Source organism: Notamacropus eugenii, chromosome 2 (genome assembly GCF_028372415.1).
Source record: "Notamacropus eugenii isolate mMacEug1 chromosome 2, mMacEug1.pri_v2, whole genome shotgun sequence".
NCBI lineage: Eukaryota > Metazoa > Chordata > Mammalia > Diprotodontia > Macropodidae > Notamacropus > Notamacropus eugenii.
In genome coordinates this window covers 96,387,424-96,405,196 of record NC_092873.1, presented here as the reverse complement: position 1 = coordinate 96,405,196, position 17,773 = coordinate 96,387,424, and the positions used below count along the sequence as shown (strand labels likewise).

The following is a 17,773-nucleotide window of genomic DNA, read 5'->3' as shown; positions in this document are numbered from 1 at the left end:
CAGACAGGATTCCTTTCTCAGTACTTTTTGCTTAACTGTTTTTCTTTGATAAAAGGGAAGGTTCGGGAGGAGGCTATATAATGAAATGACTGATGTAAAAAGCAGAAGTTTCAATCAAATTTTAAGAATTACACCATAGAAATTTTTTTAAAAACCTAAATTGGTTGATAGGTTTCCTATGTATCTACATTACAATGCTAATATAGCTTTTAAACCTCTTCTAAAATTTACCCCTTCTCTTCAAACATTTTTGTCTCTCTATCTTCAAAATCTTATCTTTGAAAGCTTCCCATACTTTCTGGACTGACTATCCCTATATTTTAGTTAGAATTCTAGGTATCCCTCTTCAGAACCCTTTGAAAACTACTCTCCCAAAATCTGGGGTTCATGTCCTTCATCGTAAATTTTTCTCTCTCTGATAGAAGGGAGGGCATGGGGAGGAGAGTGCAATTCGAGGTCAACACTCATGGGGAAGGGATAGGATCAAAAGAGAATAGAAGTAATGGGGGACAGGATAGGATGGAGGGAAATATAGTTAGTGCTATACAACACAACTATTATGGAAGTCATTTGCAAAACTACACAGATTTGGCCTATATTGAATTGCTTGCCTTCCAAAGGGAAGGGGTGGAGAGGGAGGGAGGTAAAGAAGTTGGAACTCAAAGTGTTAGGATCAACTGTCGAGTAATGTTCTTGCCACTAGGAAATAAGAAATACAGGTAAAGGAGTATAGAAAGCTATCTGGCCCTACAGGACAAAAGAGAAGACGGAGACAAGGGCAGAGAGGGATGATAGAAGAGAGAGCAGATTGGTCACAGGGGCAATTAGAATGCTTGGTGTTTGGGGGAGGGGAGGGGATAAAAGGGGAGAAAATTTGTAACCCAAAATTTTGTGAAAATGAATGTTAAAAGTTAAAGAAATAAATTTAATTAAAAAAAAAAAGAAAAAGAAAGTGAGTTAATCTTCCCTTGAAGGAATCTCCCTGTATTACAACTAGCTACTTGACAGGGGAATTATAACTAAGCTGGTGAGATGTCTGCATTACTTCCAGTAATGCCATGAATAAATACTTAGTAGCAGTATTGTGTATGTTTCTTAGATGTTCAGCTAGTAAGCATTTGTTAAGTGCCTATTACTTGTCAGGCACAAATGAAATTGAAACCATACCTATCTTTTGATAGCATACTCCTCTTTATGCATATCACATACATTTTTTTTTTAAATCAGCTTAATGCATAGTAAAGCACATCATTGAGGAAATGTCTTATTGCCCTATTGGAAAACTAAATTTACTGAGACTTTGAAAACCCTCTCATCCCTAAATACATTTGGGAAAGTGTCGATCTTTTTGAAAAGTCCAGAAAGGTACGGGCTACATTTCAAAGTGTTTATGGATTTCAGAAGAGGTTATATACAGTTGACCTCTGCTATCTTTGATGCATAGAACAGTGAGGAGAGAAAAAAAAGAGAAAGCTAATTTATTGAATCACTATCCATGGTATGACTGAATGAATATGGACAAGATGGCATTGTTTAGCTTTTAAACTTTCAATGTAATTCCAAAGTTAGCTAGATTGCAACCTCTAGTTCCTGTAATCAGACTTCTCCCAGTTCTGTCTAGTTATTTCTGATGGTTTACCTGAACTTTCCTGTTGTTTTACTGCCTACCTTATTATTCATAAACTGATTCATCCTCCTTAAAAAAAAATTTTTTTTTCTCTCTCCAAAGTTTCTATAATTTCTACTTAAGCAACCAGTTGCTCCTTGTTATTCAGAGGCAGGTTCAAACTAGAAAGTCCCTTCATTGATTCATCCACCTTTTGAAGGATGAAATTATCATTAAAGCAGTTCAAGAAATTATTAATTGCTCAACTTTGAGTAGAGATCTCTTCAGCAAGTGTCTTGGTAGTTGAGATTCCTGTCATTGCAACATCATAGCTTTGTGCCAGGCTTGTGTTCTGGGATATTTTCTGATGACAATATTGCTTCTGTTTTTGCCTCCTTTGATTGTTATCCAAATGTACCCCCATTATTCTTTTCCCCTCTGGCTCATCAATTTCTTATATATCTTAATAAACTGTGTTGTTCATTGTAAAAATGAAGTTTTGAAGAAATTGATAATTCAGAACAGTGCAGTGATCAACCATAATAACAGAGGATCAAAAGGATGCTACCTGAACTAATATACAAAATGAGACACCTGTCTTTGGACATGGCCAGTACAGGAATTTGTCTTTACCAAACATCAGTTGTCAAGCTTCCTTGCATTAACCTTATCATGCCTATCACCTCTATTTTGTGTGTGTGTACAGAGATGTCTGAATTTAAGGATTTTATTGCTGATTCTGCCTCCATCATTCTGGTATCTACTCTTTTTTGTATCTAACTTAGTAGAAACATAGAGATAATTTTCTCCCTCTACCTTTTTTCATATTTAAACCCTTTTGATTGGATTGCAAGATGCCAGACTAATATTTTTTCACAGGTTTTGTTAGAAGTGTGATTTATCACTAGACAAAAGGATGTAATTCTTAATATTTTAAGCTATGGTTCAGATATTTCCCATCCTCAAGCAACTTCTTTCCTTAATTTTTTTAAGATTATAAATAAATTTGTGTTATTATCTTTTGGTTTTATACCACCTACAGTTCATAATATGACCCTGCTTTTATGACTCTCCCCGAGTTATATCTCATAACACAAAATATCTCCCCCACCAAAAAAATTCATTTCAGTAAAACAAATCAGCAAATCAAAATAATCTGACATATACACTACCCACTCCCATAATCTCCCCACTCCTGTCAAAAACTGGGAGAGATGCTTGGAAAAGCCCCTATCTTCCCTCTGGTTTTTTTTTGGAGCCAAGGTTGGCCGTTATTATTTAACAACATTCCATTTTAATTATTATGTTGTTATTTCTGTTTCATTTGTCATAGTTGTTATATACATTGACTTTCTGTTTATGCTAATTTTACCCTGCATTAGTTCTCCAAAGTAGTCATTCAAAATATTTTTAAGTTTTTTTTCTTTTTCAATTCAATTTTTATTTTCAGTTCTGAATTTTCTCCCTTCCACTTTCCAACTCCTTATCCATTGAGAAGGCTGGAAAAACAAAACCCTTTACAAATTTGTATAGTCAAGCAAAACAAATTCCTGGATTAGCCATGTCCAAATAAAAAAGAAAGAAAAGAAAATATGCTTCATTTTGTACTCTGAGTTCATCAGGTCTCTATCCCATGTCCTTTGGAACTTGAGTCCTTTGGAATTGTGGTTGTTCATTGTGTTGATCAGAGTTCCTAAGTCTTTCAAAAGTCATTTATAATATTGTTTTATTGTATAAATTGGTTCTCCCGTTTCTGCACATTTTACTTTGCATCAGTTCAGTCTTCTCAGGTTTTTCTGAAACCATCCCTCTCATCGTTTCTTACAGCACAGTTATATTCCATTACATTGACGTAACATGACTTATTTAGCATCATCCCAGTCAGTGGGCTTCTACTTTTTTCCCCCAATTCAAATCTCTTTTTTACCTTGTTGTTCACTTTCCAAATTGGCTCAGCTCTCTACTGTCCTTCAGCAGAGGCCATTGATGAAAGCGCCACCCCTGTCCCTAAACTCTTTAGTTTCTTACTTAAAATTCATTCTTTCTCTGTGTATGTGTGTGTATATGTGCACAAATATTTCAACTCAATGTGTGCCTCCCGACAAACCCTTACAGAGTACATTTCTCAAAAAATGAGGTTGTTCACTGTGAGAAGATGAAAACCAATTTGACTGATACGATCTCAGTCCCCAGAATGTTATTTGTACAACAGCTTTTTAATCTTATAGTCGAGATTGTGTGTTTTGTCTTTTTAAAGCTCTTCTAGAATTTTCCCTCTGTCCATGATTACATAAAATAGAAACTTCCATCCTCCTAAAAATTTCTTTTTATGGTATCACTTTTATTATTTGGACCCCAGAAATTCTAGAACTTTGACACTCCTGGTGAAGCTTATGCAAACCCTTCTCGGACTAATGTTTCTAAATGTATGAAATTAAATGCAGAGGACTACAAGGAAATCTAATACTATTGAAATACTGTTGTCAAACTATTTAAAGAACAAATTTACTAACCACAAGTTTATAACTCTGATTTAGACTCCTTGTCCATTTGGAATTTATGATGATATAAAGTATGAGATATGCATCTGAACGTATTGTTCACCAAAATGCTTTCTGGTTTTCCCAGAAGTTCTTATTGAATAAAGAATCCTTTCCTCAGCAGTTTATGTTCTTGGTTTTGAACTGCTATTCACATTTGTTTCTAGGTCTTAGTTATCCAGTCTGTTCCACTATTTCATTTTATCTGATACCAGGTAATTTTCATAATTGCTACTTTATTATATAGTTTGAATTTGGGAACACCAAGTTCTCTACTTTCCTACTTTTTTCATTATTATTCATTATTGATATTTCTGACCTTCCAAATGAATTTTATTATTTGGTCAGATTCTGTAGATCTTGACTTTATAATCATTAGCAGTGCTTTCCAAATTTCTTTCTGATGAAATTATTTGTGTTCATGTGACTTATCAGAGGTAGTTCCTAGTCATATGGTATTGCCCCCAAAAGATAAAAGACCTCTCTTCTATTGTTACTAGGAGTACAAAAAGCTGCCTAGCTCTTCCTCAGCAGAAAATCATTAGACACCACTGTTGATTTCTTGACTAAAATTTTTTTTAAATTTTTTTTCTCTTATTTGATATCATGCAAGTCCTGGATTTACTTTTGCTTTACTTTGCTTTATTTTGGAATCATTTGACCTATAGTAAATTTTGTTCTAGCTTCCCATTTCAGTTTTCTTTATATCTTTATTTTAAGATGAGTTTCTTGTAGACAGTGTATTTTTGGATTTGTTATCCCTTCTGCCTTTTTTTTCTTTTATTTTTGGTGTTCGTTTATCCATTTATATTTAATGATATAATTGTTACATACACTTTTTCTTCCATTTGTTTCTTTTGTATTGCTTTGTCCCCTTCTCCTTTTAAGTCAACAGTTTGTCTCTGCATTTAGGTTTCCTTACTAGACTTAATTTGTTCCCACAGATTCTCCCCACAGCTTTTACTTATTTTATCCCAAGTTCTATGAATTTATTGAAATTCTGTATTTCTCATTTATTATTTCCTTCCCTTTTTTGACTCTTTCTCTTTCCCCAGCTACATAACTGAATTTTGAAACTCTTCTTCCCCTAACACCTCTCCCAACCTTTTAAGTAACATTTTTGTGACATTATTTTCCAAGAATTTTTCATTTATTTTGTCTGCTTATTTTTGTCCATATCTAGGCTTCCCTAAAATTCTGTTCTTCAGTTTATAGGCTATCCATCTCTATGCTCTTTCTCTCAGTGTCCCTTATGAATGGTAGGTCTTCTTTAATACAAAAACCAGGCTCATCCCTCCCTTTGTAAATATCTGTTTTCCCTCTCCTTCATTTTTCTTTCTTTGTTATGAGTTGTTGTTTTTTTTTTTTTTGATTTTAGCAAAGCTGCCTTCTGCTGTGCCTATTTCCTTTTCCTTAACCTCCTTCATTCTCTCCTATCCCCCCCATAAACACTAGTGGTTCCCTATTACCTTCAGAATCCAATACAAAATCTTTAGTTTGGCATTTAAAGCCCTTTACAGGCTGATTGCTTTCTACCTTTTCCTTCTCTTACAGTTTACTTCCCTCCATTTACAGTATAATTGAACTACATTAACATCCTTGTTGTGCCTCTATGGGTACATCTCTTGACTCTTTATCTTTCACTGGCTGTCCTTCATGCCTCTCTTCCTTTCCATCTCCACCCTTGAACTCTCATATTTCCTTTAATCTTCCTTCTCCAACCTCATTCCCAGGGCCTTGTATATGTCTTGTATAAACAGTTGTTTGCATGCCATCTCCCTCATTAGAAAGTGAGTTTTTTAAGATTACATGCCATATTTTTGCCTTTTTTTCTTTGTATCCCTAGTGCACAGCACAGAACCTGCCACATACTAAAGTGCCCAACAAATAAATGTTTGTTGACTCATTGTACTTTATCTGTTCTCACCTGAACATGTAGTACTTCTTAAGAAAATCATATTACCATAGTATCAAAAATGAAAAGGGTGATTGATACATCACCAATGAAGATTAAATTAAAGGAACTATTAGAAGTTGTTTTGCTCAACTATATGCCAAAAAAATTAGCTGGAAAAGATGAATATTCACAAAAATATAAATTGCCAAGATTAACAGAAGAGGAAATAGAATACTTATATAAGCCTATCTTAGAAACAGAAATTGAATAAGCCATAAATGAGCTCCCAAAGAAAAAATCCCCAGGACCAGATGGATTTACAGATGAAGTCTACCAAATATTTAAACAACAACTAATCCTAGTACTTGATAATCTGTTTGAAAAAATAGGTTAAAAAGGAGTCCTACGAAATTCCTTTTATGACACAGATATAGTTTTGATGCCTAAACCAGGAAGAGCAAAAACAGAGAAAGAAAACTTCAGGCCAGTTTTTCTAATGAATATTGATGCAAATATTTGAAATAAAATACTGGCAAGGAGATTACAGCAATATATTACAAAGATCATACACTATGACCAGATGGGATATCTACCAGGAGTACAGGGGTGATTGATTATTCGTAAAAGTATAAGCATAATTAACCTTGTCAATAACAAAAACAACAGAAATCCTATGATTATATCAATAGATGCAGAAAAAAAACTTCTGACAAAATATAACCACCCATTCTTATTAAAGAAAACTATGGAAAGCACAGGAATCATTGGAACCTTTTTTAAAAATAAGTAGTGTCTCATACCAAGAGCAAGCATTATTTGTATTGGGGATGAGCTAGAAACTTTCCCAGTAAGATCAAAGGTAAAGAAGGATGTCCATTATCACAACTATTATTTCATATTGTGTTAGAAATGCTAGCTCTAACAATAAGACAAGAAAAAATAAATTGAAGGAACAAAAATGTACAATAAAGAAATAAAATATCACTCTTTGCAGGTGATATGATGGTATATTTAAAGATCCCTTGAGAATGAATTAAAAAATTAGTTGAAATAATTAACAACTTTGTCAAAGTTATAGCATATAAATAAGCCCACACAAATCATCAGTATTTCTATATGTTACCAACAAAACCCAGAAGAAAGAGATAAAGAAATTCCATTTAAAATAACTGCAGACATTGTAAAATACGTGGGTGTCTACCTGCCAGGATAAACCCAGGATTTATATGAACACAATTATAAAACACTTTTCACACAAAGACATACTTAAATAAACAATTGAAGAAATTAATTGCTCATGGGTAGGCTGAGACAATATAATAAAAATGACAGTTCTGTTTAAATTAATTTACTTATTCATTGCCATACCAATCAAACTATCAAAAAATTATTTTATAGAGGTAGAGAAAATAATAACAGAATTCATCTGGAAGAACCAAAGGTCAAGAATGTCAAGTGGATCAGTTTAAAAAATGTGAAGGAAGGTAGTTTAGCAGTGCCAGATTTCAAACTATATTACGAAGTGATAATCATCAAAACAGTCTGGTACTGGCTAAGAAATAGAACCATAGATCAGTGAAATAGTTTAGATACACATTACACAGTGTTGTTTTTCCTTTGTTTGTAGAGGATCACTGACATCATGATGTTGGGGTGAGGATAGAGTGTGTTCAGATGTGACTGATCAGTTCAAACAAGTTCAGAAGACTCTATCACAGGTCAGGCACATATAGTCCGTTAGAATATTTGGGATGGAGATGTCTCTGAATTTGCACGTCTTCTGTTTCCTTTGTGCTACTGTGATTCTGCTTTGCTCATAGAGTACAGTGCCTTCTTCGATGTAGGCATACCATGCTGGGTGGTCCTGTCCCTTGGCCTCTCCCATGTCTCATAATCAGTACTACCGTTCTTCAGAGAGACTTTGAGAATGTCCTCATATTGCTTCTTCTGACCTTCTTGTGAGTGTTTGCCTTGTGCAAGTTCTCTGTAAAATAGTCTTTAGCTTGCTGAAACCTAGCAAGGTATCTTGGGGTTTATGAGCTAGATTTCTTTATTAAGGATTATGCCTTAAATTAAGATCACTCTGACTTTCACTAACTGTACAACTAGAGGTCCTAGCCCAAGCCTACTTTGGTCATTGTTTGGGTTCCAATGGTTCAGAGTGAATGTAAATAGCAGTTGTCTGTGTTTTGGCCAGAAACCCTGAGGGTCTTCCCTTCACAGATTGATTTTTTTTTTTTTGACTAGATAAAAGAAGCCATTCTTTGCCTCATTTTTTTACCTAATCATTGAATGAGCATTGCCTCAGACAAACTGAGACCTGGGAAAGACCTTAGCTTAAAAAAGCCAAGGTCTCCCACTGCATCCAGGGCAAACTCTAGTCATCCTAATCTATATTTGGTCACTGGACCCAGATGACGAGGAGAAAAGAATGAAACTGGTGACTTTGCACAGCCCTCCCTCACTTAAATCCAATTCACTTGCAAGGCATGACATCACCTTCCTGATGTCATGGTCCTTTTTGAAAATGAACGACAAATAATAAATATTTTGCCTTTGGGCTACTTGGTTAGCCCATCAGTTGTTCTCTCTGCAGTAGAGTTTGAATGCTTGGCAGTTCAACTCAAGACAAGACCTTAGCATCTGGTACCTTATCGTAAGAGGTAATCTTCAGAATCTTCCTAAGATAATTTAAGTGGAAGTGCTTCACTTTTCTGGCATGGTGCTAATAGACTTTCCAGGTTTCACATGTGTACAACAGTGAGTTTGGTACTACAGCTCCGTAAACCTTCAGTTTGGTATGCAGAGTTCAATACACATTTTTTTGAAGTGACTACTGTGATGAGGAGTATCGTGAAGCTGGAATATGTTTCACAATCAGAGCTAATCTAGTCAGCAAGCTTATATGTTTCTCAAAAGGAGAATGACAGGCACATAACAATGCAACTGCGACTTGCAGAAAAGTGCCATGCCACCACCATCAGTATGTCTGCTCCCACCATGACTATCCCTGATGAATTGAAAGAAAAAGTTTATAAATACCAGGATACTCTCATTAGTGTACTGAAAGAGGACAAACTTGTAATTCTGAATGACTAATGCCAGAGTAGGCATAGACTACAGATATGGCAGGGAGTCCTTGCAAGGAATGGAATCGGAAACAGCAATGGTCACTTACTACTGTAGACTTTTGTGTTTCACTACCTTTTCATCACTAGCACTGTCTTCCATGTATTTAAACACAACAAAATATCATGTGTGCACCCTCACAGCAAACAGTGGAATTAAAAGACTTTGTCATTGCAAGGTGAAGTGACAGATGAGACAGAAGTGATGAAGGCAATGTGTGACACAGAGTGCTAGACCAATCACAGACTCATCCTCTCCAAGATAAACATTTGTATTCAGCAAAAGCGGCAGCTCCAAGACAAAATGACCATCAGGATACTCAATATCAACATGATAGAATGCTTTTCTGTGCATGAACATTTTCATTGCTGACCTAGAGGGAAAGCTGAATCAGCACACAACAACGGTGGAGCAGAAAAGGAATGAGTAACTTTTAGAGACTTGATATACCACAGCATTTGGGCCAAAAGCCTTGCAAACATCAGGACTGGTTTAATAAAAATGATGATGATGAAATTCAGAAGCTACTAAATGAGAAAAGTGAACTATACAAGGTTTACCAGCAGGATAGCTCATCCATCTCCAAGAAGGAAGTGTTTAATTCCATCAAAAGTAAGACTCACTTAGAGCTTAAAGAAAGAGACACGGTGTTGTAAATTGTCATTTACAGTTGTAAAGGACCATAGTAATCTCATGGTTGATAAACCCAAAGATCCAAGCTTTGGAGACAAGAATTCAGCATTTGACGGCTGAGAAAACTGGGGTGCAATTTGGCAGAAACCAGGCATACATCAGTATCATACTGTATGAGGTCAAAACAGGTACGTGATATAGACATAAATGGTGATAGCATAAGCAAATTAGGGGAGCATGGAAAATTTTGCCTGTCAGATCTATAGCTAAGAGAAGAGTTTATGACCAAACAAAAGATAGGATAATGAGAAGTAAAATAGATCATTTCAATTACATGACATTAAAAAGGTTTTGCACAAAACCAGTGCAGCCAAAATGAAAAGGAAAGCAGGACAGTGGGGCAGGGAGAAGGGGGGATTATAGCAAATTTCTTTGATAAAGGCCTCATTTCTCAAACATACAGAAAATTTAGTCAAATTTTTAAAAATAAATAAATAAGAGCCATTCCCCAGTGGATAAAAGAATATGTACAGGCAGTTTTTTGAAGAAGAAATCCAAACTCTTAAAAGTCACATTAAAATGCTCTAAAATCTTTATTGACTAGAGAAATGCAAAGTAAAACAAATCTCTTAGATACCATCTCATACCTATCACATTGGCTAATATGACAGAAAAGTAAAATAACATGCTAGAGGGAATGTGGAAAAATTGGGATACTAATGCACTATTGGTGGAATTGTCGACTGGTTCAATCATTCTGAAGGACAATTTGGAATGATGCCCAAAGGGCTATAAAAGTTGTGTAAATGTTCTGACCAGATAATAGTACTACTAGGTCTGTGTATCCCAAAGAGATCAAAGAAAAGAGAAAAGGACTGAGATGTACAAAAAGATGTATAGTGACTCTTTTAGTGCTAGTAAAGAATTGGAAATTGAGGAAGTATCCATCAGTTGGAGTATGGTTGAATAAATTGTAGTGTATCTTTGTGATGGAATACCATTGAGTTATAAGAAATGATGAGGGAGGGTAGTTTCAGAAAAGCCTGGTGAGACCTCTATTAACTCCTGCCTACTGAGGTGAGCAGAACCAGAACATTGTACAGAGTAACAGCGCTATTGTGACAATGACTAAATGTGAAAGAATTAGCTATTCTCATCAAGACAATAATCTAAGGAAATTGCAAAGGACCCATGATTAAAAAGGTATTTATATGACAGAATGGGTAGAGCACTGGACTTGGGAGTCAGAAAGACCAGAACTGAAATTGGACCTCAGATATTTACTTGCTTTGTGTGACTCTGAAAAATTCACTTAACCTCTGCCTGAATAAAGCTAGAGAAGGAAATGGCAAATCATTCCAGGACCTTTGCCAAGAAAACCCATGGACATTTGGTTTAAGGGGTCACAAAAAAGGACATGACTATACAACTGCACCACAATTTGAAAAATGCTGTCCGCCTCCAGAGAGAGAACTGATGAAGTCTGAGTGTAAATTGAACTATCCTTTTGCTTTGTTTTGTTTTACTTTGTTTGTTTCTACCTTGTAATTTTTTTTTCAAATCTTATATTGCTTGACTTCTAAGTGAGTGGGGCAGTGGTGAGAGAGAGAATTTGGAAATCAAATTTTTATTTTTAGACATGAATTCTAAAAATAATCAATGAATGAATAATGAGGGAAAAGACAGTGGTATTTTAATTACTTCCTAAATGTTCTATCTGACTCATGTCCCTCCCATCTCTAATCCATTATCCATATAGCTAACAAAATGATTTTCTGAAAGTTCAAGTCTTCACCGTGTTTCTTCCCTACTCATAAACTCCACTGGTTCCCTATTGGCTATAGGATTAAATATAGTATGGTCAGGTAGGGGCAGCTAGGTACAGTGGATAGATCGCTGGGCCTACAGTCAGGAAGACTCATCTTTCCGAGTGCAAGTCCAGACTCAGACCCTTGCTTGTTGTGTGACCTTGGGCAAGTCATTTAACCCAATTTTCCTCAGTTTCCTCATCTGTGAAGTGAGTGCAGAAGTATCTTTGCTGAGAAATCCCCAAATGGGGTCATAAAGAGTTGGACACATCTGAAATTACAGAACAGCAGCATTATCTGATGTGTTTGGTTTTTAAAATCCTTTACTTGAGTCTAATGTGCCTTTTGAATTTTATTATCCAGTACTCCCCTCCCCATTTTCGGGTGGACCCAACTGACCTTTTTGCTATTTTCACATATATTACTCCATCTCCATACCTTTATAGTAACTGTCCTTCAGTCCTAGAATATATCCCACCTGTTATAAATTGTTGAATTGTTGTTTTATTCAAAATTCTGTGATAGCTACATGAAACCTTTCTTAATTCTCCAGCTCTTAGTTTCCATGCTAGCAAAAAATTTAGTTTGTATTCATTTTGCATATTGTTTGTATTTATGTATTTACTGTCTCCTCCAATAAAATGAAAGACTTTGTTTTTGTCCCTGCACCTAGATAGCTCTCAGTAAATACTTGCCAGGTGATTGATAGATTGAAGGACATTAATGAGCTAGAAGAGACCAGCTAGGATGGTAAAGGGACTTCCACTCTTGTCATATAAAAATTGGCAGAATGAACTAGGCATGTTTAGCTTGAAGGAAAGACGATTTAGCCAAGACATGTGGGCTGTGGTCAAGTATCTAAAGAGCTGTGAGGCGCTCGCCCCCCCCACCGCTATCACTACCACCACAGGAGCTGCTGACCTCCGTCCCTGACTGCCCTCCCCCCCCAATCCTGCTCCCTGCCCCGGGAGTCCCCTGTGGGTAATGGGGTGGCAAGCGGCAGTGTCAGCGAAGAAGATCCAGCCGTGGCAGCAGAAAAGTGAGATCACTGGCATCCTCGACAGCCGTCCCCCGGGGGCCGGATACTGTTGATGGAGTGATGAATGGAGAACACTACCAGGAGAGTAATGGTCCAACAGATAGTGCTGCAGCTGTTTCCCAAGTGGATAGATTACAGTCAGAACCAGAGAGTCTCCATAAACGGAGAGAACAAATGAAACGTCTGGAAGCCCTTGATGCGAATTCTCAGAAGCAGGAAGCAGAATGGAAAGAAAAAGCAGCAAAAGAGTTGGAAGAATGGTACAGAGATGAGATGAACAGCTACAAAAAGCAAAAGTAATAGCAAGGCAGCTGAGAAGCTTATGTAAATGATGCTGAAGAGACTTCTGGCGCCGAGTGGGAACATTTGGCTCCACTGTGTGACTTTAACCCCAAGTCTAGCAAGCTGGCCCAGGATGTGTCCTGCATGTGCTCTGTCCTCATCTCCCCCAAGTAGGCCCCCTGGTTCACTGAAGGGAAGCCTAATGAAAACACTACCATGGCAATATCTTAATCTTACTCAGCGAGGCTGTTCTCAGTCATTGGATTAATTATGTTGGGTTCTTTTGGACCAAACCTCTTGTCTTTAGAGTTGATCGTTTGTGTTTTCTTCAACTGTGTTCTCCCTGGCATTCTGAGAGGGAGGGAAGTGGGACCCTCCAGGGCAGTAACCTCTTATGCTTTTGTGCATTGTCATTTTCAGCTGTACTGATCATAAAATTCTCTTTCAGATTAAAAAAAAAAAAGAGCTGTGATCTGGAAGAGAAAGTAGACTTTTTCTGTTTGGCCCCAAAATGCAGACCCATGAGTAGTAGGTAGAAGTTGCAGAAGCAGGTTTAAGCTCAACGTCATGAAAAATGTCTTAGTAATTTGACCTAAGAGTGAAATGATTTCCTGGATGAATTATATTGTGGCAACACAGGAAGTGCTTAATTAATGCTTTAATTTTTCTATTGAGAGGTAACGGTTTCCTCCCCTTGGAGACCTTCCAACAGTATGTTAAAATGAAGATTTTTCTGTTTTATAGTTTGGACTAAATGATTACTGAAATTCCTTATAACTCTCAAATTCTGTAATTAGTTGTCTTTTGAGGGTTGGAGTTCTGACTCCGAAGTCAGGAGATCTATTCTTGAATCTGGCCTTATATTCTTACTAACTAGCTTGAGAAAAATCACTTTAACTCTGTAAGCCTCAGTTTCTTCATTTGTAAAAAACAGAAATAGCAACTCTTGTTCTCTCATTCACCAGGTAGTTGTTTGGAAAGAATTATCTACAGTGTTTAGTCTCATGTTTACTATTCACTGGGAAAAATCAGATGTTCCCCTCCCCACAAAAATTACTTTTATCTATATTGTTTGTATTTTCTGTTTATTCATCTGAATAAATATTCACTTTCTTCAACCCCCACCCCCATGTTAGATGTAAGCACCTTGAGGGCAGGAACGCCTTTGTTTTGCTTCTTTATTCTCAGCCCCTTTCCCTGAGCCTAATCATACTAGAAATTTAATTAATGCTTCTTGAATTGAAGGAGTATGATATAGTTGATTGAATTTTATATTCAGTCATGAGTTCCAGTCCTATGCACTGCCCCTACAGTGATCACATACTCTTCTCCACTACCACCACCCCATAGTGGTATAGCCATGTCCCTCTTACCATCCTGAATGGTAGCCACACTAGGGGTGGGAAAAAACAACTGTTCTCAGAAAAGATGATCTAAGATGAATCAAACATATTATAAGGCCCCTTTTCTTCCTGTATCATGCTTCGGTAGCATATCTTTTTTTCCCCCTTTTAGAATGTGACCTTTTTTCCATTTCTTCACCTACTTCAGTTCTTCCCCTCCACTGCTCTTACCCTTTTCTTTTATTGTCCTCTGTACTCTTTAAAAGATTAAAGAAATTACTGTCTTTTTTTCCTTTGCTTACATCACAGCCAGCTGAGAGAACATCTCTAGCTCCCTTCTGTTTCTTGTCTCCCGTTTCCTCACTTAGGGAACTTCTCAGTGTTTTCTTCCCCTGTGTTTGTGTCTCTCTCCTCCTCTTTTCCTGATTCACACAAAATATTGATTCATTTTAATTTATGGAATATTAATTTCATCCTTCCATTCTGCTCTGTCTTTAAGTCCCCCATTAATTTTTTACTCCTTAGATCCTTTTGTCCTTTGATCCCTTTTAGCTTTTTCTTTAACCTTAATTTGAAAAAAAATTACCTTAGAAAAGGCAATCCCATTAAAAATAACCCCAAAAGCATGACATATCTGACAGACAGTCTTAAGACACATTTAAGACTTTTATAAATACAATTTTAAAATATTTTTTAATGAAATAAGAATTATTTAAGTAGAGAGATATTCAGTGCTCATGGTTGGCTTGAGTCACTACCATATACATGATCTTATCTAAAGTGATTTATAGATTTTTTGACATACCAAACTACTAAGAGGTAGAATCTCAAAATAAGAAGTAGCACTTCCAGAACACAGCTTATACTATAAAGCTGTATAAGCTTTTTATTCTTAGCAAAAAATTCTAAAGTAGATCATCAGAACAAACTAGATAAGCAAGAGTCAGAAACAATAATACTCAATAAAGGTGTTTGATAAACCTAAGAACATAAACTATTTGTGTGGATATTCCCCCTTTGACAAAAAGTGCTGAGAAAACTGGAAACTAGTTTGGCAGAATCCAGTACCTTATATTTCACACTATAGTTACTCAAAATGAATGTGTAGCCTGAAAATGAAAGGTCACAGCATTTTTTTTAAAAATCAAGAGAAAATGAGATGAGCTACCTCTTATAACAGTGTTTAGAGAAAGAACTCTTAAAAATAAGGGATAGAGGTTGTCACAAAAGGTAAGAGGTCATTTCAGTTATATGAAAATGAAAACTTTGCAGAAGAACAATCTCTGTAACTAAGCTAAGAGAAATTGTCAATTGGAAAGTAAAATCTTTCCATCAAATATTTCTGGTGTGGGTTTCATATCCAATATGTGAATTAACAGAAATATATGAAAACAAGAACCATTTTTCCATGGATAAGTACTATCCATGAAATGGGGGAACCTGCAGCCTTGAGGCCACATGTGGCCCTCTAGGTCCTCAATTACAGGCCTTTGACTGAATCCAAATTCAAGCTGCAGGTTCAGGTGGTATAAGTACATAGAGAAATGCTAGAGACATCTCAAATAGATTCATGAGAGCTTATTGTTAAATTTTCAGCATGAACATGAACCTTAGAAACAGCAAACATTACAAATCCAGACTTGCTTTGTTGATTGTCTAGTCTTAAAGTGATGCAAAAATATTAATAATACAGATTTAACATAAATGTGTATCCTGCAGTGTAGAGATAGTTGTTAAACATTTACCAACATACATTCAGGTATGTGATCAAAAAATGGAAATTATTCACAACCATGTAATAAATTGTTCCAAATCACTAATAATAAGAGAATTGAAAGCCAAAATATCTGCCAGGTTTCCCCTGATACCCATAAAATTGACAAGTATGACAAGAGATGATAATAGTCATTGTTGTACAAGCTCCAAAAAGATGGGTACACCCATCCACTATTGAACAAACTATGAATTGATTTAGCCATTGTAGGGAAGCAGTTTGTAATTATGCAGAAGTGACTAAAGTGTTTATATCTTTTGATCCAGAGATTCCACTTCTAGACATATTCCCTAAGAAGGCCCAAGATAGGTCTCACGTACACCAGAATATTCATAGCACAAATTTTCGTGGTTACAAAGAACTGGAAACAAAGTGAATGCCATCAAGTGGGGAATGAATAAACAAATTGTGTAACATGAATATAATGGGATATTACTGCACTGTAAGAAATTATTAAGATGAAGATTTCAGAAAAGCTTGGGAAGATTTACTTGAACTGATGAAATTGAAGTAAACAGAAAAAGGAAAACAATATATCCAATAACCAACACAAATGTAATTAAATTTCCAAATTTAGGTCCAAGGAAATAAGAAAATGAACCTCTTTTTTTTTCCTAGAGGTAGAGAACTATAGGTGTAGAACATTGCACCTACAGTCAAATTTGGTTGAATCGTTGGTTAGTTTTGCTGAACTGCTTCTTTTTCTCTTTTTTATTCTATTTCGGGAGATGGCATGTTGGATAGAAGAAGGTAGAGTGATATATTTGGAAAAAAGATTACATTGAAATTATAATTGTCAATATTTTAAAAAATTATTTGAATAAAAAATCTTTATACAGCATAATAATAGTAATATGATATCTTCTAATCTGCTTTTTGTTCTTAGTCTAAAATAGACTATAACCTAGTGCAGAGGTCATTGTAATCTCTTGCCGCTTTTATTCTGATATCAAATTTTGCATTGCATTTCACAGTTCCAATGGAGAATGTTGCAACAATTGCTGATTGTGCTAGTGTAATCGAGGGTGTCAGTCGTAGTCGCAATGCCTTGTTAAATGGTGACACCAAGAATTATGATTGGGATTCCGGATACACCTGTCACCAACTAGGAAGTGGTGCCATTGTGGTTCAGCTGGCTCAACCATATATGATTGGGTCAATACGGTAAGATGATCGCTTTTTCTTATGAAATGTCAAGATATGGCTTTTATTGCCCTAACAAGCTGTCCAGATTGGAAATATAGTGATTGTTTACTCACTTAGACAGGTCAGGAACTTCTTTTTCAAAACTTACTTTGTCTGATTTAGAAGAAACTTTATGTCACATTTTTTAACTCTTTATGCAGTGATGAGGGGACATAATATAATATAGTTCCTTTGTGCATTCATGAACACATATCTCATGTTTGCAGTTAAAATGCCTGCTTCCCCAAATCATCTTAGTGACCCCAATTAGCTGCTGAACTTGAGGGTAGGTAAGAAGCCCTCAGAAAGTGATCCAAAGCAGTTATTTCACCAGTTTATGTGGACTTACAAAATATGACTCTAAAATAAAACAAATTATGAACAAAATAGAATTTGAATAAAAATGAAAGAGAGCCCTATGCAGTGTTATTTTTTGATTTAATGATCTTATAAGAATCTCAGTTTGTAGAGAAAATGTGAGCTTGCTTCACAGATACAGTGAATTTCAGAATCTCAGAGCTGGAAGAGACTTCTTTG

General features: G+C 35.9%; 1 protein-coding gene and 1 pseudogene across 5 annotated transcripts in view; both read left to right on the top strand.

Annotated features, from left to right (window-relative positions):
- The window catches only part of BTBD9 (BTB domain containing 9), a 504,605-nt gene that overhangs the window by 329,358 nt on the left and 157,474 nt on the right, over window positions 1-17,773 (top strand). For all 5 annotated transcript variants that reach the window (XM_072641985.1, XM_072641984.1, XM_072641986.1 and 2 more), the window contains one exon: window positions 17,026-17,215. In XM_072641985.1, coding sequence (XP_072498086.1) covers window positions 17,026-17,215 — 190 coding nt within the window. The remainder of the gene's footprint in view (window positions 1-17,025; window positions 17,216-17,773) is intronic.
- Window positions 12,559-13,165, top strand: LOC140530397 (clathrin light chain A pseudogene; annotated as a pseudogene).